This window comes from Pleurodeles waltl, chromosome 5, assembly GCF_031143425.1.
Source record: "Pleurodeles waltl isolate 20211129_DDA chromosome 5, aPleWal1.hap1.20221129, whole genome shotgun sequence".
Taxonomy (NCBI): domain Eukaryota; kingdom Metazoa; phylum Chordata; class Amphibia; order Caudata; family Salamandridae; genus Pleurodeles; species Pleurodeles waltl.
The window spans coordinates 1,485,160,129-1,485,185,004 of NC_090444.1; the positions used below are offsets into that span (position 1 = coordinate 1,485,160,129).

Genomic DNA, 24,876 nt, shown 5'->3' on the forward strand with positions numbered 1-24,876 from the left:
TGATGATTCTTTGCTTTCAAAATACAATGTTCAGAAAAACAAAAAACAAAAACAAAAAAAGACAGACAGACAAGTAGGAATAAAAACGTTTAGTTACTATGAAATGTAAAGTGCTATTTCTTTGAAGCGTCATTTAGTAAAACGTGTTGATGCATGCTAGTATTTCCCAAAAACATTCTTTATGGAAAAATCAGTGTAACCATTTTTACCAAGATTATGGTAAGAATAAAAATAAACAAGCACTGGCAAAGCCAACCGATCCAACATTTTTTTTTAAAGAGTCTTTTGGTTTTGTCAATGTGTGTCTTGTTTTGACGTGGCTTTTGTGACACTGTTGTGAGAGCTGTCAGGCCCATACAATCGTAACAAACACCAGCAAAAAAAAAAAAAAAAAAAAAAAAAAAAAAAAAATCACTCCAGAAGGGCCAATATCTGCCTCCGAAATCTGAAGGAAGGCATGGAGGGCCCCAATTTTGAAGCCTTTGCAAGGTTTAGCTCTCTTTGGGACTTCTGAATTAGTACTGCTCCTTGTAGAAAGGAGTTGTAAATTCATTCATATCGTCTGCAAGTTCATCTTCATATGGGCGTAGACCCCCACCCCATGCAAAGAGCAGCTTATCTTTACAAACGGGCTGCTTTTGCTGCTACAAAGCCTCGTTTTATAGCTACTTTTTGATGGAATGCTGTAGCAGTGTGTGACCTATGCGTCCACACCGATGGAAGTAAGGACTGACTTGCATCGTAGTTTGGGAATCAAATTTCCACTTGTTTTTTCTTGTTTCGTTCAAATTCTTTGATCTGTAGGGTGAGGTGGGTCTCTGGGATCCAGGAGCAGCTCCCCTTGTTCTGTATGAAAGCGGGCGGCGTTGGAGGGGAGTAGTTTGGGGATTTATTGCTGTAAACACTATTTACCTTACAAGTGACCGGACACTATGGTGTTGACTATGCTAACACGGAATGTTAAGGGCCTGAACTTCCCAAGCACGTGCCACAAATTGTGGAAATACATTTTAAACAGGAGGCTAGACTTGACAGCTTTTACAAGAGATTCACCTCAAGAAGTAAGGAACTTAAGACTATGCCACAAAATATACCCCTTAATATATAAATCCTCAGCCCTCACCAAGCACAATGGGGTAGCCCTTTATTTCCACACATCAAATTTCAACCTACGGGTTGTTAATCAGATAAAGAAGGGAGGCTCTTGACTGAGCGGAATCATAACAGGTATAATTTGAATGGCAGCTACTGTCTATGCTCCCAACACAGCCCAGTCTGCCTTTTTACACCTGACTTACTCTCCCGGGGTAGTTTTGTGAAGGGGAAATACTCCTGATGGGAGACTTCAACCTAATACGGCACCCGGATCTTGATAGCACACATCTGCATTGCTCCCAGATTGGGAATTTTCCCAAAGCCCTAGAACAAACATTCCGATCCTCAGACCTCTTAGACTCCTGAAGAACAGTACATAAAGAAGTCCGTGACTACACCTTCTCCCACTCCACATACTCGAGCATTGGTCATATTTTCATGAGCAAATCTTTAAAACATTGTATACTATACTATACTCAGAAATCCATCAAATAGATCTCTCTGACCATGCCCCTGTCGCTTTGACATTGGAGTGGACCACTCCTACAGCTAAACACTGCACCCAATTCATTCACAAAGGATTACCTCGAGACAAATTACCAAGTCTATCAAGGACTTCTTTGAGGTGAACAACCCAAGTGACACTGAATTACCTAATACATGGGACGCTTTTAAAGCAGTCCTTGGGAGATATGTATTTCACTTCAGCCGACATTATCAAAAAAAAAAAAAAAAAAACCTTTGAAAGGTTTGCGCTAGAAAAAGAGGTGCAACAAGCAGAACAGGCTCACAAAGACAATCCCTCCTTACCTCAACAACAGAAAGTTACCGCACTGAGAGGTAACCTAAACACAATATATACGAATAGGTCACAATTCATTCTACTGCGCCTCAAACTGGGGACTTATGACCAGGGGAACAGGGTGGGTCCCCGTCTGGCATGCCAACTGAGAATAAAACATGGAAATGAATACATAGGCTGTATCCACCTCGCTGGATGGGGAGTGGCCACATCAGAAACTGACAAACCTAGAGCCTTCTGAGATTTCTATCGGAAATTATATTTGGCAGACCCATACGAGATGACTAACAAAACTACTTAAATTACATAACCCTCCCTCAGTGACCTTAGCTGAGAATGAGATTATAGGCAGCTCGATCAGTGAAGACAAAGTCCGAGAAACCATTTCTACATTAAAAAACTCCATGACTCACCTGAGCCTGATGGCTTCATGGCTCAATTTTATTAAAACTTCCAACTCTGATTTAATACCCCACTTGACTATGTAGTGAATCTATCTTGTTCTAATGGGAGCAGGAGTTAGCTTAGCCTTCAGGCTTGCAGACTTGTGCCCCCGTCACCCAGTGACTTTTTACCCTACTTAGTTTGCTCTGTTCTGCAGCAATTATTTAATTATATCTTCCCAAGTTGGCTGCTGTGGTTTCAGTTAGGAAGATGTTTTTAGTTTTATGTTATCAGTGCCACTCTGGAAAAGTGTCACTATCAGCATCAAAGAGAAAAGAATATGTAGGTATTCACATTAGGTACTTTTCCACTTTTGCTTTCCAGGGAATTGTTTACATAATTGCCGCTCCAAGCATGTCTTATCTATTGTTTGGGAGCATACCTACGTCAGAGGTCCCAGGGGTGTGGAATTTATTAAAATATCTACTTGTCCAGGGGACAGGTTGCTTCTCAAATCTACTTGTCCTGTAAAAAGATCTACTTGTCCCTTTGGTGCCATGTAGTGTGGCGACAAATTATGGCAGCAATTAATAGCCTCTCTGATTATGCCAGGGCTACTACCATAGTAGGGCTTGAATACTTGGAGTTTCAATCCCTACTGTAGCAATTTCCCTATTTTGCCACCTTTCTGCAGATCTGCATACTGGGGCTGGAGGAAGCAGTAAGCAATAGTTTCCGGGCTGGAATGCCTTTGAGTCTGCAAACCTACTAACCTGCATGTTTTAAAGATTTTTACCAGCTTCTCTCTAATATTTTCCCATAATAAGAAAGGTTGGACATTTACTCCCGACAATGGCAGAATTAGAACTTCTTCCAGGGTTGGGAAGAAAGTGGCTGGAGGGAAAATGAACTTGCAAATGCTCAATAGATTTTCACATGAGCAAATATACACATCGTATTTACCCATGCTAAACTACAGTTCACAAATATTTTATAGGGGTACTACATATACCATGGGTGCACTTTTGTGACTTTATTTAAGAATTTGGGGCCACATGTAGGTAGGTTCAGATTTGTGACCTGCAAATTGCGAGTCGCAAATCCGAATGTAGGATGGTGTCCTTGACACCATCTGTGATTCGCAAGGGCTTCGCAAATGCCCACCTCATGATTAATCATGAGGTGGGTCGCAATTTGCGACCCCCTCGCGTATGGTGGCCTGCTGGAGACCGCAGACCACCATGTCTGTGGCTGCTTTTCAATAAAGCAGTTTTTTGTGTTTGTTTTTGTAATGCAGCCCGTTTTCCTTAAAGGAAAACGAGATGCATAACAAAAACGAAAAATGAAACGTTTTCGTTTCATTTTTTCAGAGCAGGCAGTGGTCCACTGCCTGCTCTGAAAAAATGTTTACAGTGACATTCACAATGGGGAAGGGGTCCCATGGGGATCCCTTCCCTTTTGCGAAAGTGTTAGCACCCATTTGAAATGGGTGCAAACTGCGATTGGTTTGCGCCCGCGTTCGCGGTCACAAAACAATCCTACATTGCACTGCGAGTTGCAATTAGGAAGGGAACACCCCTTACTAATTGCGAGTCGCAAACCCGTTTTGTGATTCGGTAACCAGGTTACTGAATCGCAAAACTGGGTTTGTGCATCGCAGTGTGCTTTTTGCATGTCGCAAACAGCGAAAGTCGCTGTTTGCGACATGCAAAAAGCTACCTACATGTGGGTCTTGGTCCCTAATTAGGTCTGGTGTTAACAAAGACATTTTGTGTTTATTAAACTTCTATTTCTCTCTCTTTCGGCTGGCTTTACTGTGAGTGATTGCATTCTGCTCTTCCACAAGGAGCATATTGCCACACAAAGTAGATTTGTTCAGTGTCAGGAACTACAGTGGCAATCAGTGACGTAACGAAACTGGAGGGTGGCCCTTTGCAAAGAACATGGAGGAGCCCCCTCTCCAGACTCACTCAGGGCAGGTGCTGTGCTGGAGGGGCCCCCTGGAGGGCGGCTGCGAGGCCTTTGTTATGCCGCTGGTGGCAACGTGTGCTTTAAAAGTTCAAAAACTTTTTGGGGGGGTTTTGCCAATGTTTGTTACAATGTTGAGGGCCTGGTAGCTCCCACAACAATAAAGTGTTACAAAAGCCATGTCAAAACAAGACATGCATTGATGAAACTAAAAGACTCATAAAAATATGTCAGATCAGTTGGCTTTGTCAGTGTTTGTTTATTTTCATGCTTCCCATAATCGTGTTGAAAATGGTTACACTGATTTTCCATTAGAAATATTTTTGGGAAATACTAGCATGCATCAACACATTTTACTAAATGACACTTCATTTGCATATAATCAGAGAGCATTCTGGGAGCATTATACCTAGCCTCTTAGCCTAAACTTTTCAAACATGTGTGTACACGTTTTTTTTTTTTGTACTGGAACCAATGTCAGTAGTGAAGTGTGACCTTAAAACATTTATTTACAGCACTCACCCTAATAATGAAGGCTTTCAAATAATGAACCATAAATACAAGTTCGAACAGCATTATCTTTTGGAAACACATTACCTCAACTGCAGAGAATTCCACTCTCTGTAAACAGGCAGCCAAAGGGTTTGTGTTGCAGGGGGTTGGGCCTACTTGTCCCAAGGACAAAGTAAACATAAAAACTTGTTGCCCTTGACCCCAAACAAGATGTCCCGGGCGTCGGGCGATAGGAATTCCACATCCCTGGGTCCGGTCAGTTCTGTATGAATACATCCCACACAGGTAGTTCGAGGGATTCCTACCAGATGCCATCAACACTACACGTCGCCTTGATGCCGACCCAGTCTTCATGTTTCCACTGAGTCTGATCTAGAGACCTCATTCCACGGTATCAAGGATTGGGGGCTCTTCTCTTGGACATGGGACTGGCAGATTAGGTTTAACACACCTAGCTCTCTTTAGGTTAGAGGTTAGGTTCATCATATTAGGACATATTTCACATCTCATGTCATTTCATGCTATTACAAGCTAGTGAGGGGTCTTTATATGAATGAATCTCGTCTTTACAATTCCGTTTCTTGCACTGTTCATTATCCTAATCATTGCAGCCCATGCAGCTTGTTGTGGATTGCAGTCTTGTTACTAAAAACCTATTCAAAACGTTACTGCATCTCTTTCATTGCCTGCGTGTTTGACTGAGACATGTTGTTCATGTGAGAAAAGGGTAATCTCCGTTTAACCACGACCTCCCTGAGATGTTGCACTCCGGTCTATGCATAAAGGCTGCCACAAATCCCCTTATACTATTTGGGTTTTTGGTGAGGCACTGCTTGTGAGCCGGAAGAGTTGGGACAACAGTTGAAACTTGTTGTAGGATTGACTTAGTCACCTACAAACATAAGTCCTGTCCTCCTTAAACAGCAGTCTTGCGTAGAGCAAGAGTCAAACTAGGAAAACTACACTATTTAACCACATAGCTACCTCTCAGGCAGGCAGTCACTTGATGAGCGAAGTTCTCATTTCAATATTGCCAAAGCCAGGGAAAGATCCCCATCAGTGTGCCTCATACAGGCCCATTGCCTATCCATTTTTAGGATTTGCAGATCCATCGTGAGTTAACACTGGGAGCCGTGGGAAACAAATTCATATAGAGTTGGGCAATTTTTGCCCAGGAGGGGTCCCTCCATCTCTCCTACAGGGCCAGGTTACTTGTATCCTGTCCCCTTACGGTAGTTTTTTAATTCTTTTTTTTCCTGGCCCAATGCGACAAAGAAAATGGCAGCCACAACTTTCCTCTCAGGTTGTGGCTAGTCAATCAGGGTCTTGCTTTCCCCCCCAGATCTGTGGATCCTCCATGAGTGGATCTGTGCCCCTAGATATAGAAAAATTATTTTTCCTCTAATAATTCCGAAACCGCTGAAGGGATTTACACCAAACAATAACAAGAGACCATTCTGGACCAAGACCTAGCTTTCTGCTAAATCTGGTGTAATTCTGTTCAGCTGTTCCGGTTGTAGTCGCGTCTAAAACCCCCATGAGAAATTGCAGGAGAAAATGTGTTTTGGTACCCTCCCGTTTTCTAAGACCATGGTTGACGGATCTCCCCAGAACTTTCCAGACAGCACCTGAAACGACTAAGATACTATTTTTTAAAGCTTTGTGAAGATTTGACAAACCCTGTCAAAGTTATGAGCAAAACAGCTTTTCCTGTGGAAATTAGGTCCTAACTACAACTACCTACTGGCTTTTGCCCATAGATATTATATATATATATATATATACACACACACACACACACACATATATATACATATATATATATACACACACACACATTGAGAAAGACAGTTTCTGCCGAAACGTGTTTGCCTGGCTTTGAATAAATTGAAGTTGCAATACCTGTGAGTGCCAATTGAAGTTCCTTTGTGAGCATCAGTGTCGGATATAAAAAGTGAAAGCCACCTTTCACTACTGGCACCCGTTCAGAAAGAGTTCAGTGCTTTGGAGGTGGCAATTGTGATGGATATATATGTATATGTATATATATATATATATATATATATAAATATATAAAATCCTCAACAGATGGAGCAATGTCCACCAGACGGCTGCACTGATCCCTTGATCGTCTCCAAATCTTAAGGACGAAGTAAAATTCAAAGTTCAGAGTTGAATTTCATCAATTTTATTCCATAAAATGGTGTCAAAGTTCACTAAACAGAATGTCAACGCGTTTCGGCAAACGCCTTCAGCTGGACAAAAATATATATATTTTCTAAGTAGGAATTAAACTAATTTATTACAAGCAGTAGGCCTGTGCAATATAGAATGCTTCAGGTTTTTCCAATGCTCATCTTATTCTATATAATGACTGGCGATATAATCATAATAAAAGTCATTGTTTTGATACACGAGGTTAATGTCCTAATTATACTTAATACATGTTGGCGCTTTGAATTAATAAGTTACCAAAGGGCAGAATGGAAGGATCAGTGCCAAGTGAGTCCAAAGGAAGAGGGTGCAAGGCAAGTAATGGAAACCAACACAACAAAATTCAAAGTTTAAACCATTAGGGTTTATTTAACAGTACAAATCATTACTTTAAAGCTAAAAAGGCAACTGTTAGTCACGTCAAATCAACTTTAATATACTTATCCCTTGAATTTCAAATTCTGCGCAACCCTGTTTTACTAAGGTAGCTTTTTCATATAACCATATTTTCCTATTGAGCCTAATTTAATTTTTTTCAATACCTAGTTGTGTGGCTAGGTGGTTCAGTAACACTTGTCTCACCGTAAAAGTAAAATCTTTGGATTAATTATATAGTATGATTGATAATTTAAATTTACTGAAGTCTTTATATAACAGGGGTGTGGAATTTATTAAAATATCTACTTGTCCATGGGACAGGTTGCTTCCTATATCTACTTGTCCTGTAATAAAATCGACTTGTCCTTTTGGTGCCATGTAGTGCAGCAGCAAATTATGGCAGCAGTGTAATTATGTAAGACCTCTGATAATAGCCTCTCGGATTATGCCAGGGCTAATACTATAGTAGGGCTTGAATACTTGCAATTTCAATTTCTGCTATAGCAATTTCTTTATTTTTCTACCTTTCCGTAGATCTACATGCTGGGGCTGGAGGAAGCAGTAAGCAATAGTTTGAGGGCTGGAATGCCTTCGAGTCGGAAAAGATATTAACTTGCATGTTTTAAGGATTGTCACAAGCTCTTCTTTAATCTTTTCCCATAATGAGAAAGGTTGGAAATTTACTCCTGACAATGGTAAAAGTAGAAGTTCTTCCAGGGTTGGGAAAAAAGTGGTTGGAGGGAAAGTGAACTTGTAAATGCTCAATATATTTTAACATGAGCAAATCTACACGTCTATATTTGCTTGTGCTAAAATACAGTTCACAAACATTTCCTAGAAGTACGATTTCCCAGTCTACTTCTGTAAATGCTTATGAATTCATGAAAGCCACTAATTCAAAGACAAATACCATGGGTGCACTTTTGTGACTTTCCTTCAAGAATTGGGTCCCTAATTAGGTCTGGCGTTAACAAAGACATTTTGTTTTTATTAAACTTCTATTTCTCTCTCTGTCGGCTGACTTTACTGTGAGTGATCGCATTCTGCTCTTCCACAAGGAGCATACTGGCACACAAAGTAGTTTTGTTCAGAACGAGAAACTACTGTGGCGGTCAGTGGTGTAACAAAATTGGAGGGGGCTCCCCTTCAAAGAACAAGGATGCCCCCTTCAGACTCACTCAGGGCAGGTGCTGTACTGAGGGGGGCTGCATAGCCTTTGTTACACCACTGCTGGCAATGTGTGCTTTTTGAGACCAACAACTTTTTTTCTTTTTGCTAGTGTTTGTTAAAATGGTGAGGGCCTGGCAGCTACCACAACAATAAGGTGTTACAAAAACCATGTCAAAACAAGACATGACGAAACCAAAAGACTCACAAAAAAATGTTGGACTGGTTGGCTTTGCCAGTGCTTGTTTATTTTCATGCTTCCCATAATCTTGTTGAAAACGACTACACTGATTTTCCATTAGGAATATTTTTTAGAAACACTAGCATGCATCCATATATTTGACTAAATGATGCTTCAAAGAGACAGCACCTAAAGTTTCATTGTAGTGAAACTTTTTTTTCCTACTTGCATTTTTTTCCTGAACAATTTATTTTGAAAGCAAAGAATCACTCTTTCTTTCAAGCTTCTAATCAGACAGCATTCTGGGGGCATTATACTTATCACGATATTGTTAAACGTTTCAAAACGTGTGTACACTTTTTTTTTTTTTTTATTAAACTGGAGCCATTGTCAGTAGCGCAGTGTGACCTTAAAATGTGTATTTACAGCGCTCACCCTAATAATGAAGACTTTTCATTAATGAACCATAAATACAAACTCAAATATCATTAACGTATGGACACTCATTACCTCAACTGCAGACAGTTACCTTCTCTGTAAACTGGCAGCCAAAGGGTTTGCGCTGCACACAGTTGGGCCTTCTTGTCCCAAGGACAAAATAAACATGAAAACTCGTTGCCCTTTACCTCAAACAATATGTCCTGGGCGTCTGGCGATAGGAATGCCACATCCCTGATATAATAACTATTAACCTGTGTATGACGTTTTATTTTGTAATTGTTTTAATTAACCAAACAATAAAATATATATAATTCCAGAACAACATCAATATATAATACAAATCACTGGAAAACTCTAAGTATAGGGTCAAATATCAAACAGTCGGAGTAAGCTTAATATGTAAGCAAGAGAAAGTATTTTAAACTTGAAATACAAAATAAGCAAGCCATTTGACATGAAGTCTCCCTCTGATGAAATGAGCAAAGGATCTAACAATTACAAATAATCTAAGTACAGACTAGAACAGCAAACCAATATAGGGACTGCTCAATTTAAAATGCATAAAAGGTTTGGCACCTATCCCACCAAATGCACTTTTTAAAGGTTTTCAAAAAGTGAAAGGCACACTTTTGACATGGTGTGAAATGAAGCAATAATGACAACCAACAGAGAGTTTCACAAACACAAGATACATTAACTACAATACTGCTAGAGGAGCCTTCCGGAATGCATAATTAATGCAGATCCTCAACCTAAAAACAAGGAGGACAGTACAGCTTTGCACATATTAAACAGAAGAGACTCTTCAGAGTCTGTACCCAAGAATAAGAAAAGTACTGGACTTGTTACAAATGTGGGTACAGTTCGAACACAGCTTCAGAAGAAGCTACAAAAAAAATTACATTTCGTTTCAGCACAGCACCACAAAACAAATCAAACTTCGACTATTTTATGAAAAGATACTGTAGAGAGAAAAACATGCACACAGGAATCTTTCCATGGCACTTTTGGAAAAAAGCCAGTGTCTTTAGCTGTAAATGCAAAACGAGAAAAGACTGGTAGACTTTTTTTGCTGTCTGGTTGTGCTACCAAACACACTCAAATGAACGTTAAACTTTTAATTAACAAATCTGCTCGGACATAAACCTTTTATTTTAAAATACCAACTGTGTCTACTATTTCCAGGGGCCGAGATTGGGGGGGGGTGGGGGGGGGGGGGGAAGGAGGAGGGTGGCGTCAAACATCTACAAATAACCCCACCATAGAAACTTCTATTTGCAGGTGTTGTCTGATTCATAACTTGCTAAATTTGGAAAAGCCCAATTCATCTTACGGTGGAGGGTGAGACAGCGGTTTTCTTTTTTCCTCTAAAAGGAGTGTAACAGGCATTTCCCACTTGGGGGTGAGGAAATGTAGCTGGGTGTAACCCACCAAACAGGGAGGTTCATAAAAGAAGGTATCTTCAAAAAGGCTTATATTCAATGCTGTTGTTGGCCTTCCCTATGTTCTAGTTCCCCCCCAGCCCTAGGTTCAAGGAAGAACAACTCTGTGGATAAGAATAACGGCTGAGGGAGGTTAACTGGAACATGGCAAAAAAGCACAAGTGAATGTGCTTCACATCATCGTTTCACCCAGAACCTATGAATATGTTTGTCAAGGAATCCATCTAAAACTCTAAGCAATTTGGAACACTGAAGAGCATTATCATCATCGAATACAAAATAAAAAAAAAAAAAAAAAACACACATTTTGGTTCAGTGAAAACTATCTGAAGTTATGAACATAATGACTGTATTCACAGTGATAAAACAAGAAAAATAATAGCGGAAAAAGGAGATTGGCGACAGTAAAGGTGTGAAAGGGAAAAGCTGAAGGAATATAAGAGGAAAGGTAAGTCCTATGTAGATAGGACAATGAGTTTCATGAATGTAAACTGTTGATGGAGACTGGCTGTGAGTGACAGAATTGACAGTTAGCTGAAGGGGAAAAGAGATGGCCGGAGCACAGAAAGGCAGTTTGAGCATTGGCTAACAGGTAGAATTGCAAAATGCAGAACATGCAATCTGGTAAAGAGGCAGAAGCAAGTTAGAGAAGTCAGAGGTGTGAAAGTATTTTGAGCCAATTGAAGATGGTATCTTGCATGATGGGTCTATAGAACCCAACAAGTAGGGAACCATTGTCAAGATGAAAGTGCTAAGGCTGCAAGAAATTCAAGTGTGTGGCTGATCCAGTTCTAGAAATTAAAAAAATGCATTGATGTAGAATAGGAACAATTAACTATTTATGAGAAACTTTTGTTTAACACAAAGCTTCATCAAATGTTGTTTTGCTTGGGTGTTTCTTACTAAATTTTGGATTTCAGTTTAAGGATTGTGCTAGTTTGTAAGACAAGAGGAGTAAAGGTCTTGTCAATTATGGGGGAGAAGCATGGAATCTCTTCAGGGGGTGTGTTGTAGTTCAAGTGGAATGGTGGTAAAAAGGATGCCATAGGAGGAAACAGTTGGGAGCACACTGCCTCAGATTAAAGCATGTCCCATTGCATTATGATAAATGCAGTACATATTTGTGCTTGCTTCACATGTAGTCTTTCACCTTGGTGGGTGCAGCTAATGCTGTATCTCTCTAGACACGCATTTCTGGGTTTAGGCCATAAATCAGTAGAGCGCAGCGGGCTTTTTTTCTGGGGTTGCTGGAAATACTGCCAAAGTCCTCTCAGGTCTCTGTACCTCTTACTGGCACACAGGTGCATCAACCAAAGCTCGTCAGCTTGCTGGCTCTAGGGAGCCTTTTGAAACAGGAAACCCTTGGGAGCCTACTGCCTCACACTCCAGCACAGGAGGCTTGAGGGTTTATGTGAGGATGCTTGAAAACGGAGATGGATGGAAGTAATAAGAGCTGGCTCTTTATTTTGCATGTGGTAGATAAATGTGCCCATCCGTTATTATCCCAACAGAAGCCTACATTTGGATCTAGGCAGCAAGCAGGCATCAGAGCACTCGTTCTGCAAACTCACCCACTCCGAAATAGCAGAAATTTGCAATCCAAATATGCATGCATTGATCTCGCTTCACAAAAACGGAGCGTGTAGCAAAGTCAACAATATCAGTCTTTAGTAAAGCATCAAAGAAATGTTCAAGAACAAACATTAAGGAACACTGGGTACTTAGTTTTATAAAATCACAGAAACAACCAACATATTGCCCAGGTAACGATCTAACGGATGAAGGAGCAACTTACGTTTAAGTCTTTCAATTGCAAATAATTCAAAATCAGCCAACGAAATGTTCTCAGTCGGGGGCTGCAGGTAGAACTGGAGGCTGTGCGGATAGAGATCCCCTCTCCTGTCACCAGACAGCTTGGTGTGCACAAACTTCCTGCGATTTCTGCGAAATTCCATTTTTATCTTGAAGTAAACTACAGAAAGAAAGCAACAAATGTGTCATTTTTATTGGAGGACTGCTCAAGGTATGTTTTAAACAACAACAAGCTCTTACCTACCCGGCCTGGTATGCTCACAGCACGGAGGTCTGTGAAGGCTTCCTTCGAATGACAAAGGGACCGTCTGAAGTACCGCGGGTACCACAGGGGGATCCCAGTGCAGGCTTTGCACCGTTTTCAAATTAACGCAAAGCACAAACAATCTGCACTTGATAATGTATAACTTCTTTAACACTGAGAACGCTACTATCTCTCTTCATTCAAAGGAACACGTCAAAGAATCAAATAGATGTATATTGGGGAACCTTTAAAATACAGGTCATACCTTAACTGCACATTGACAGCTACTTCTTGTTAGTGTGGGCCTCGGTGTGGTCCCTTTTTTGAGCTCTTCACTGTGAGCCAGGCGTTAGTCTACCTTCTGAGCTGTGCACTCCATGTAGCCATACCAGACAAGACGGAAGGGCCAGATGATAGAGTGTGTACACAATCGTCCTTGGCAAATATTCATATAACCAACATAGCAGGATGAATGTCAGGGTGAAGAAACAGAATGAGCTCGAGTTGCATTAGAAGTAAGTTTAGTGACAGTACTAATCTGAGAGCTGAATCTGTGGAGACTTTGAAAGCGAGTGCAAGGTTCTCGTGGAAGCTCCATTACAAAGAATGCAAGGAAAGAAAAACACACACACACACACACACACACACACACACACTCTCCTAGATGACAAAAACTGCCCAAATGTGAATTTAATATGTAGTATCAGGACAACACATATGCTGCTACTGGTAACAGATCGCATGTTGTGATATTTACAAAACAAATACAAATCACGAGAGCAGAAAAGCTGCAAGAGTCTGCATTTAGGATATGTAAACAAGCAATGTCAATCAGTTGAGTTGTACAGAATTTACATGTTATACACGAGTATGTACGTACGGATGTATGTTTAAAGATGTGTGCGCAGAGTTTAAAAACAAATACAAATAAAAAAATATTAAACTTGCCCCGAGTAGAGGCACGTCTAACCTAAATTCGTTGTTCAAGATAGATAGATAAATAAATAAATAAATAAATAAATGGGAGGTTCATGTCCTGTCACTAATGGCTCTTCGGTTGAGGCGTTTCCGACCTCCCCTTCCCCACGGATGATTAAAATGGGGAAAAAGATGTGGTCATGGGGAGCTATCAGTACAAAGAACCACTTGGGAAAAATGTGGATCTGTTAGCAGGCAGGCAGATAAAGGAAACACCAAGTGCAGTTCTGGTTGTCAAAAGCCAAAAAGGGTGGTAGCCACAGGAGTGGAGAAGAGAAAAGCACATACAAATCTTAATTCTGCGTCATCCTCGGTCCATGAAATGGTTGTCACTCTGGCGTGTGTGGTTTTCTTAATGTTGACACACCTTAGGGTCCACTCACTTTACTCCTAGTCTCTAGGGCAGCAGTCTTCGCACTTTGAAAGGACGAGACTTCATGCACAGAACATTTTTGCCAAAACTACCTCCAACTTTGGCAGATGGAAAGGGCAGGTGGTAATGCAATGTTGAAACTGTATTACAACACTTGCCAGGCAGATATTGAACTGGGGTGTTTCCCCTTATCTTTTCTCATTGTATTGCCATATCGTTCATGGAACTACTATCCACCTCTCCAGTCACCGAGCCATCATTACTACACCTCTTCTGTCTACATCACTACCCAGCTATTTCTTCTCTGCCATCACTTAATTTCACCCATAGGTATCCACCTTATACATAACCCCCTTTTCCATTTACTGCACACCTGTCATTGCCGCTCACTCCCATCACAGCATCCGTTTTTCAGACAGTGTCCACCTCTCACAGTTGCCACCGTTCTGATCACAGCACATCTCCTCCATGACTGCCTCCTCAACACTACCCACCTCTTCTTTTAATGCCCACTTCGCCAATAACAATCGCCCTCTTTCCTTCACTGCCCATGTCTTGTTGTAATGCCCCTTTCTTCATCCAAAATTTTCCTGTCACAGGAGATTCTCCTATCAAAGTTCACCTCGTGTCACATCATCTATTCACAGTACTCTGCCCTTTAATTTCATGGTCCCTACCCTATTATTCTTTCTACATCACTCCTACCGTTTCCTAGACTCCTCTCGTATGCTAATGTCCCACTCTTAATTCTGCCCACCACTACAATGCCTGTCACTCCCTCTTCCCATTACACCTGCCCTCCAATCAGTATCCACAAGTTGGTGCTTCTGAAAGTATGGAAGTGCAGGGAAAGAGGCGGTCAAGTATGCACTATGGCTGCACAAAATAACGACACGATACCTTCATTTTGAGCTGCCTTCCTGCAAACATCTGTGTCCCATCGCTCCTCAGCCGTGTGCCTGGATCCAGCTCTGGTTAGCAGCCTCCACAGAAGGGGAGACGTTTTCCCAGAACACACCTACAGCTCTTAAAACGAAGGCTGAAACAAGCTCAGCCGACATAGTAACAATGATTAGCTTATCACCGACAGTGAATAGGATTAGTGTTTTTCTGTCGGTTTTCATAGGCAGTTTTGCTTGCTCCCGATAGTAAATAAGAAAACGCGCTTGAAAGCATCACGATTCTTTGTTTTGAAAGTGGCATGTCTCCTGGGCATGTTACCCTGCCCCTTCATATTCCTCCCCCACCCCCCCAAAAAAAAAAAAAAAAAAACACACAACAACAAAAAACACTGTTTAAAGACCCATGGTCAAGGAATCTGGTGCCTCCCAAGCATTCAGGGAAAGTGTCAGGTAGAATGGGACTATAGTCACAATGTTGGCAGAACGCCGGGCATTCCTGCGCGTGCTTAAAAGTCCCTGGCACATCGGTGGAAATACCGATCACACAACGACAGTATACGGGCATATGGGACAATGTTTTCACGACCGGCAATAGATTTGACCACTGGATGAAAATGACTAGCTCAGGTTAATTTATATTAGACAAGAAAAGTGGGCATTGTAGGACAAAGATAGCATTTTCATTTACATGGCAAAGTTTTGGTTGGTGGAATTTGGATTATTTACACAAAATCAAAAAAAGATTGTCACTTTCTTTCGCAGTTACTTGACTTTTGGCAGAGTTGTTATTGTCAATGCTGAGCTTTCGATGTGAAGAAATTACAACTGTTGTTGCCTGAAGTCTACATTCAGGCAAAAATGTTAACCTGTGAGGTTTCTGCTGTCTATGCCTATTTCTGCAGAGCTTAATTTCTGAATGCAGCCCATTTTAAGCAGATTTGAAGCCTTAAAAGAGAATTGATAATCTACTTGGAAGGAAAAGGAAGAAACAAGAAAATCAAGTGGAACATAGAGATGAATTCTAAACAACTATATATCATGTGAAATTGCGTATTCAGATTTTTTAAATGTATTTCGTTTGATTATATAAAAGACAGTACATCTATATGTGCCTAGCCTCATATCCGTTCGTCAGGATACCCTCCCAGGTGTTTGTGAGCTCTACAAATCTACATAATAACATATATATATTTGGTTAGAAATAATTACACAGCATCAGAGAGGCAATATTTAGCAGCTTCGCATGGCAAGAATGACGCCAGCACCATCCATCAATTCGAAAGCTAATTAATTTTCTTATTCCATGTAGAGTACAAAGTGCATAGTGCTATTCAAACAGATATGGCAACGCGTTTTGGCCTGAGCCTTCGACTGGCCACAGAGTTAGTTGTGAAGTCAGTGTATTTGAGTCATGTGATCACCCAACATCTGCCAGTTAAAATCCATGATCATTACATATCACTGAAATGGCATTTTATAGTCAATTTTTTAACCCAAAATAAAGTTTGTCTGTAATGGAGATCTATTTTGAACAGAAATATTTATTAGGTCAAGATATACATTTAATATGATTCTAAAGCTGTAGCCCAGTTCTTAATTGTATCAATATAGGATTACACTTCTATTTCCTATCTCTCTATTATTTTTCTTCCTATACAGTTATCCTTATTTAAGTAAAAGTACCAATTTCTACATAATTTCATTACACACATTTATGAAGTGCAAAAAAGTAATTTTTCCATTTTAAAGCTTCAACTATTCCATAAGCGCTATAAATCATATTTTCATCTCCCCTTGTTTTGGGATTTTTGACTCACGGTAAAGTACATGTAAGGATGATAACAAATAAAACTAATCTCAAGCATATTCAGAGCAAAAGAAGAAAGAAAAAGAAAAAAAAGAGAAACTGCCACTTTCTACAGTTCGTTTTTATGGAGATACTTTCTCCCCTAAGATCTTATTTGTTTCATGTCTTTCCAAACCCCATGTTAAACTAAAATACTCGCCTCAAAGTCTAGTCCATTTTTTTTTTTTTTTTAACTACAGTTCAGGATAAACGATACAAATCAGTTCATATCCCTTTCCAAATGCCTCCTTTCCTCTCATTCCCTGTCTCTTACAGGTGTCTACGTAGCTCTGCATCCATAGTCAAGCCCACGGCATTTCAGTTCCAATCAGAACAATCCATTTGGATTCCATTCTCCTCAACCTCTGTTCTCGATCCCCTCCCATTTTGTTTAATATGTTGGATACCATAATATCTCAACCCTTTTTGGTCACCCTGGTTCTGTTCCCTTATGTGTTTTGCTACTGAGTATGTCAGGTCTTGGTTGTTTATCGCCCTTATATGTTGCAAGATTCGTAATTTTAACTTATTCACTGTACTGCCAACATATTTCTTACCACATATACATTCCAGTATATAAATCACAAATGGGGTTTCACAGTCTATTCTTTCCATAATTTTCATAATCTTTCCATCAAATGTTGTAAATTGCATCATGTTTTTACAAGAAGTACATGCTTTGCATTTTGTGCACTTCCAAAAGCCTTGTCGTTTGTCACTCAACCAATCTGTTAAATTTTTCTTTTTAGTGATCGTATGACTGCTTGTTAGATGATCACCCAATGTTGGTGCTCTTTTGTATGTAATCGACAGATGGTTAGGTAGTGATTTAGACAGTGTTTCATCCAACAATAGCAGTCTCAAATTGTCATTTATGAGTTTTCTCATCTTCTGACTCCCTGCATCGAAACGCACAATCATATGGTATTTGTGTTTGAGTCACAACTTTTCATTCTGGGAACCAAGAGATCACCTCTTTTCTGTTGCATCTCTCTTTTTCGTGCATCATACAAAACCAAGTTTGGGTATCCTTTTTTGAAAAATCTTTCATACATCTTGTTCATTTGAGTTTAATTCTGCTTCCTCTGAGCAGTTACATTTGACTCTCAAAAATTCCCCATATGGTACACTCCATTTTAAGGCCTTTGGATGTCCATGCAGTAAGCTATTTGCACTGGTTGGTTTTTGGTGCATTTTTGTACAAATTTTTCCTTCTTTTATATATACACCAATGTCTACATTATATATGTGTGCAAAAAAGAATAGAGAACTCTGGGTAGTTCCCAAGTTTAGGTGGAGAGCAGCTCTAGTAAGGAGCACCCTGCAACAGCAGCGGCACTCTAGATTTGCTCACCTCAAATGTCTGTTTATCTAGCAAAGTCTTTAAGCATTGAATCAGCAAAGTGCTATCCACGCCGAGCTAGATGGTGACAAAGTCTTTTGCCATTTGTACAGCAAAGTCTTTTGCCATTTGTACTGCAAAGTCTTTTGCCATTTGTACAGCAAAGTCTTTTGCCATTTGTACAGCAAAGTCTTTTGCCATTTGTACAGCAAAGTCTTTTGCCATTTGTACAGCAAAGTCTTTAAGCATTGGATCAGCAAAGTGCTATCCACGCCGAGCTAGATAGTGACAAAGTCTTTTGCCATTTGTACAGCAAAGTCTTTAAGCATAGGTTTGACACAGTTTCAACCTTGCCGTAGCTGTAAAATGACAAAAGCCATTTACCACTCCAGGCACAGTATTACAGCTTTGGACTGGTAAAGTACCGTCCAAGCCAACCTGGAATGAGTAAAAGCAACCAGACACGTGTTTCGCTCTCATTAGAGCTCATCAGAGAGGTGTAGCTTTGTCCAGACACAAGGAAGCACCCAGTAAAAGTCAAAACAAATCCCTTTCAGGGTTAGAGTGACGCATAAATTATGCAAAAAAGAATAGAGAACTCTGGGTAGTTCCCAGGTTTAGGTTGAGAGCAGCTCTAGTAAGGAGCACCCTGCAACACCAGCGACACTCTAGATTTGCTCACCTCAAATGTCTGTTTATCTAGCAACGTCTAAGCATTGGATCAGCACAGCGCTATCCACGCCGAGCTAGATAGTGACAAAGTCTTTTGCCATTTGGACAAAGCTATACCTCTCTCATGAGCTCTAATGAGAGCGAAACACGTGTCAGAGTTTGCTTTTACTCATTCGAGGTTGGCTTGGATGGTACTTTACCAGTCCAAAGCTGTAATAATGTGCCTGGAGTGGTAAATGGCTTTTGTCACTTTACAGCTCAGCAAGGTTGACACTTGGTCAAACCTATGCTTAAAGACTTTGCTGTACAAATGGCAAAAGACTTTGCTGTACAAATGGCAAAAGACTTTGCTGTACAAATGGCAAAAGACTTTGCTGTACAAATGGCAAAAGACTTTGCTGTACAAATGGCAAAAGACTTTGCTGTACAAATGGCAAAAGACTTTGCTGTACAAATGGCAAAAGACTTTGCTGTACAAATGGCAAAAGACTTTGCTGTACAAATGGCAAAAGACTTTGCTGTACAAATGGCAAAAGACTTTGCTGTACAAATGGCAAAAGACTTTGCTGTACAAATGGCAAAAGACTTTGTCACCATCTAGCTCGGCGTGGATAGCACTGTGCTGATCCAATGCTTAAAGACTTTGCTAGATAAACAGACATTTGAGGTGAGCAAATCTAGAGTGTCGCTGGTGTTGCAGGGTGCTCCTTACTAGAGCTGCTCTCCACCTAAACTTGGTAACTACCCAGAGTTCTCTATTCTTTTTTTAATACTTTATGCGTCACTCTAACCCTGAAAGGGATTTGTTTTGATATATATATATATATATATATATATCAATCTATGCACACACACCAACTTAGCACCAGGTTCCATTTTCCTATGATGGGTGTGTATCTGTACACATATTACCGGTTACAATGGGCAATCATGGAGTAGCTCACTGCCCTTACACACAAAGGTCTTTGGAGCCTGGTCAGCGGTATGAAGGGCTATGTCTAGGGAAAAGAAACTCCATATAAATTTCGTTTCATGAGGCTGTAGCATATTATCATTTTTGAGCTGCCTGTAGTGTCTATGGCTTGTTAACATTATGGAAATGCTTCTGAAATTGAAAGTTTTGATACCATTTTTCTAAGTTTTCTTTGATATGGTAAATTCCATGCAAACTGTTTGGGGGGGGGGGGGGGGGAGAAGAGAGAAAATCAAGAAATTAATGGAATATGTTCACAGGTTCTCCTAAAAAAAAAAAAAAAAAAAAAAAAAAAATTACAATTGGGGAAAATTACGGCTGCATCCAAAACTAGCTGCCATAGGGATGCTGGGTGGGTGGGGCACAGTAAGAACACTAAACCCTGAACTATTTAACCACATCCACGATGGCCACAGAAAAGTGACGACAAAATAAGCTGCACTGTCAGATTCAATGCTGAAGGAAAGGCAGGATTGTACTCAAGCTTCTTAGGAACTCTGTCAGACGCCAACACGTCTCTGGATGAAAAGCAACCACAACCTCAGCCCAATTAACAGTCTCGAACAACAGAGCCAAGAACTGAGAATTAAAATAAACAACACCAACCAGGAGCAATATGTCTAACCCACCAACACTGCCCCAAACACCATTCCCGTCACAACTGAACCTCCAGGCAGCTACCTCACATGGGCACAGCTGCCCACAGACTCACAAGGAGCTCCTTGGGACAACTCAAAATTTCCAGCATGGGATAATCACCCAGCTCACTGAGAAAAAAGTGAGCAAGGAAGTCTGATGAGTTGAAACATTGCTATCTTGCTGGCAAATCTAGTGGATACAGATTGTATCGCTTTCATCAAATCACATAATCTGCTGCTTTCAAGAAAGCTGGGCGCTCATTGAAAGACATTGTGTGTGGGGGGGGGGGGGGGGGGTTATCTTCATTACAAGCAATCAAATGCAAGATGGGCAGCCCAAACGCCAGCTTAACAACTTGAGTCTCTTCCAGTCTCCAAGCATCAGTGTGAGTAGAAAATACACATGGAAAAGGAAATTACATACAGCACTTGCAAATCAGCCACAAAACTTTGGACCCTTGATCTATTTAACTTTTACATACCTGCAGGGAACCTGAGCAACTACCATTCAACACTAAAGATCCTAAACTCATACATTAACAACACATGTAAGGAGAACCAACCCCAGTCAATCAGGGTCATGAGAAGCACCACCCTGGTTCCCACACCTATAATCTGCCAGAAGGGGGCAGGAGTTCATTGCTTTCCTTTCTTAGTGGAAGCATTCCTTTGGATCACGCAGCACATTACACCTTCAGATCTGGCAATCAAGAGAGCCTAATTGATTATGTCCTAACCAACCAGGGGTCACTGAGCCAACTCACCGATATGAAAGATGCCAGGTTAACTAAGAGTGACCACGATCCATTAACTGTCACAATCACATATTGTACCCAACTACAATTCCTGGCACTGTCCCCTAAAGAAAGCCCCCTGCTAAGCTGCTAGTAAAATCTAATGGGAAAAATGTTATCTGGTATCACAACGAAAACTCCCACAGCCTAGCTATTGGCACTTGCTGGCGCCAAGTTTTCAATGAAATTCTAGATGAGAAGGGAGCGTCTAACCTTGCTACTACTGAAAAATTTGCCACATTAATGAGAGCAACCCTAGGTCTTGGTGATGGCCCAGCCTGGTATAAACGCAGCAGTGAAACCTTTAACAATAAGTAAAATATACTAAGAACAGGGTAGTTCTGGGAAGAGGGAGAAATATTGCTTTCTCCTGGCACAATCAAGGTAAGGGTCTTCCCCCAAAAATATATTTTGCCATGTCCATAGTGGCACTGAACTGCAGGAAATGCGCTTGAGATTTCTTAGAAGAGGAAGTACGCACACCAATCCCAAGCAAGGTCCTAGGACCTTATTTGTGCCAAGTAATATCTATTGCAATAACCCATCTCTATGGGTACTAGTATTATCAGCAATGTTCAACGCAGCATGGAAAGCTAAGCTGGTTCCAGCAGTAAATAGGTACTTTCTGTGGCAATCTCTTCACAAAATTGGTTTTCCTTAGAAACTTGTGACTGCCGTGCAAAAGGTACATCATAACAAAGCAGTCCCAAAGAGAGGTGTGAGGTAGGGCTGTGTCCCCACACCCCTATTATTCAACCTCTTCATAAACTATGTGACCAGTGTTTTCAAAACCTGAACTAAGAAATCCCCTTATTAATGGAGACAGAACCCCAATACTACTCTTAGCCAATGCAGTTCAACACTCTTGCACAAAGCTTTCAGTACATAAATTACTCAACAGTATGAAAACTATTGCACTAACAAGAACCTCGTTATAAACACTCACGCAAAAGAAAAAAAGGGGAAAAAAAAAAAAATCACGATAGTGAACCACAGGAGGTTTCTGATGTCTACCCTTAAAATAGGTGGCCAGGCTTTGACTAGAGTCCATTCTTTCAACGATCTGGGGATCCGTTTCGCTGAGAGGCTATCCTAGAATGCTCAACTATCTAAAAGCAAAGAGACCCTGCTTCACTATTTCAATACAGTGTTCAGATTCTTCTACAAGTGTGGTACTAGATTCATATCACCAGCACTTTGCAACTATCAAATGAAAACCATGCCAGTAAGCACTCCTGGTGCGGATCTCTGGGGCTTCAAAACACCCAAAAGGATTTGGTCAGATGGAAAACTGATTTTTAAGTCTCCTCCTCTGCTTGGGGCTAGGGACCCCAGTGGATGCTGTTAGGTTGGAACTGTGAATGAGGAAGAAACTTGAAGCACAATCGCTAGAAATCCCAATCTAAGGTACCCTACTGCAATTCCCAACACATACTAATGCTTCTACATTTTGCTTTTTGTACATATACTTAAGCCAGCTACCTCTTTTTACCAGATGTTGTTTGTTTTTAGGCGCATTACTGGTTGAAGCTCCTTTAAAAAAAGGACAATCTTGGACCAGTTGCTTATACTGGTAGTACTATTAATGAATTATATTAAGGCCACAACGTGCCATTAAATGAGTTTTTTATTCTTTTTTATGGATCACTTGCATATTAGTCCCTTCAACCTCTTATGGAGGTCAATGTTCTATTTGCATACTTGTATGTTCTTATGTTTTCATCCTGTATCATATTGTATGACATATATGGTAAGCTGAATTAATTAAATATTGTATTGTTTAAGAAATGGTGATAGTCTCTTTAGAGTAGAACATTTCTGCAGTTTTATTTCTAATCTGTCACCCCATCCATGCATCCTCACAATACTTCTACAGGTTAACTCTATTCAAGGCAGTGTGTCATTCCTACATACAGGGAGTGCAGAATTATTAGGCAAGTTGTATTTTTGAGGATTAATTTTATTATTGAACAACAACCATGTTCTCAATGAACCCAAAAAACTCATTAATATCAAAGCTGAATATTTTTGGAAGTAGATTTTAGTTTGTTTTTAGTTTTAGCTATGTTAGGGGGATATCTGTGTGTGCAGGTGACTATTACTGTGCATAATTATTAGGCAACTTAACAAAAAAAATATATATACCCATTTCAATTATTTATTATTACCAGTGAAACCAATATAACATCTCAACATTCACAAATATACATTTCTGACATTCAAAAACAAAACAAAAACAAATCAGTGACCAATATAGCCACCTTTCTTTGCAAGGACACTCAAAAGCCTGCCATCCATGGATTCTGTCAGTGTTTTGATCTGTTCACCATCAACATTGCGTGCAGCAGCAACCACAGCCTCCCAGACACTGTTCAGAGAGGTGTACTGTTTTCCCTCCTTGTAAATCTCACATTTGATGATGGACCACAGGTTCTCAATGGGGTTCAGATCAGGTGAACAAGGAGGCCATGTCATTAGATTTCCTTCTTTTATACCCTTTCTTGCCAGCCACGCTGTGGAGTACTTGGACGCGTGTGATGGAGCATTGTCCTGCATGAAAATCATGTTTTTCTTGAAGGATGCAGACTTCTTCCTGTACCACTGCTTGAAGAAGGTGTCTTCCAGGAACTGGCAGTAGGACTGGGAGTTGAGCTTGACTCCATCCTCAACCCGAAAAGGCCCCACAAGCTCATCTTTGATGATACCAGCCCAAACCAGTACTCCACCTCCACCTTGCTGGCGTCTGAGTCGGACTGGAGCTCTCTGCCCTTTACCAATCCAGCCACGGGCCCATCCATCTGGCCCATCAAGACTCACTCTCATTTCATCAGTCCATAAAACCTTAGAAAAATCAGTCTTGAGATATTTCTTGGCCCAGTCTTGACGTTTCAGCTTGTGTGTCTTGTTCAGTGGTGGTCGTCTTTCAGCCTTTCTTACCTTGGCCATGTCTCTGAGTATTGCACACCTTGTGCTTTTGGGCACTCCAGTGATGTTGCAGCTCTGAAATATGGCCAAACTGGTGGCAAGTGGCAGCTGCACGCTTGACTTTTCTCAGTTCATGGGCAGTTATTTTGCGCCTTGGTTTTTCCACACGCTTCTTGCGACCCTGTTGACTATTTTGAATGAAACGCTTGATTGTTCGATGATCACGCTTCAGAAGCTTTGCAATTTTAAGAGTGCTGCATCCCTCTGCAAGATATCTCACTATTTTTGACTTTTCTGAGCCTGTCAAGTCCTTCTTTTGACCCATTTTGCCAAAGGAAAGGAAGTTGCCTAATAATTATGCACACCTGATATAGGGTGTTGATGTCATTAGACCACACCCCTTCTCATTACAGAGATGCACATCACCTAATATGCTTAATTGGTAGTAGGCTTTCGAGCCTATACAGCTTGGAGTAAGACAACATGCATAAAGAGGATGATGTGGTCAAAATACTCATTTGCCTAATAATTCTGCACTCCCTGTATTGTACAGTTAGCCCGCTGCCTTCAATGTCACTGTACTTCTACCCACTCATCATGGTATGATTTAGTCTCCAACTATCTTCCTGTAGGAAGTCGTAGGGACCGCTCACACATGAAGAGTTTGGGTATCTTAACTAGACAAAGAATAGATCCACCAAAATAATAAGACATTTTATTTTAGAATTCAAGAAGCACATTCAAAAGGCAGTATACCCTTCAGCATCAGAAATGGATTCAGAAGACTGCTAT

The 24,876-nt window shown here is 40.6% G+C and overlaps 1 protein-coding gene across 3 annotated transcripts in view; it reads right to left on the bottom strand.

The window, feature by feature from the left end:
- The window catches only part of PRIM2 (DNA primase subunit 2), an 801,093-nt gene that overhangs the window by 768,628 nt on the left and 7,589 nt on the right, over positions 1 to 24,876 (bottom strand). For all 3 annotated transcript variants that reach the window (XM_069235757.1, XM_069235760.1, XM_069235759.1), the window contains exon 2: positions 12,381 to 12,557. In XM_069235757.1, coding sequence (XP_069091858.1) covers positions 12,381 to 12,540 — 160 coding nt within the window. In that variant the 5' untranslated portion in view covers positions 12,541 to 12,557. The remainder of the gene's footprint in view (positions 1 to 12,380; positions 12,558 to 24,876) is intronic.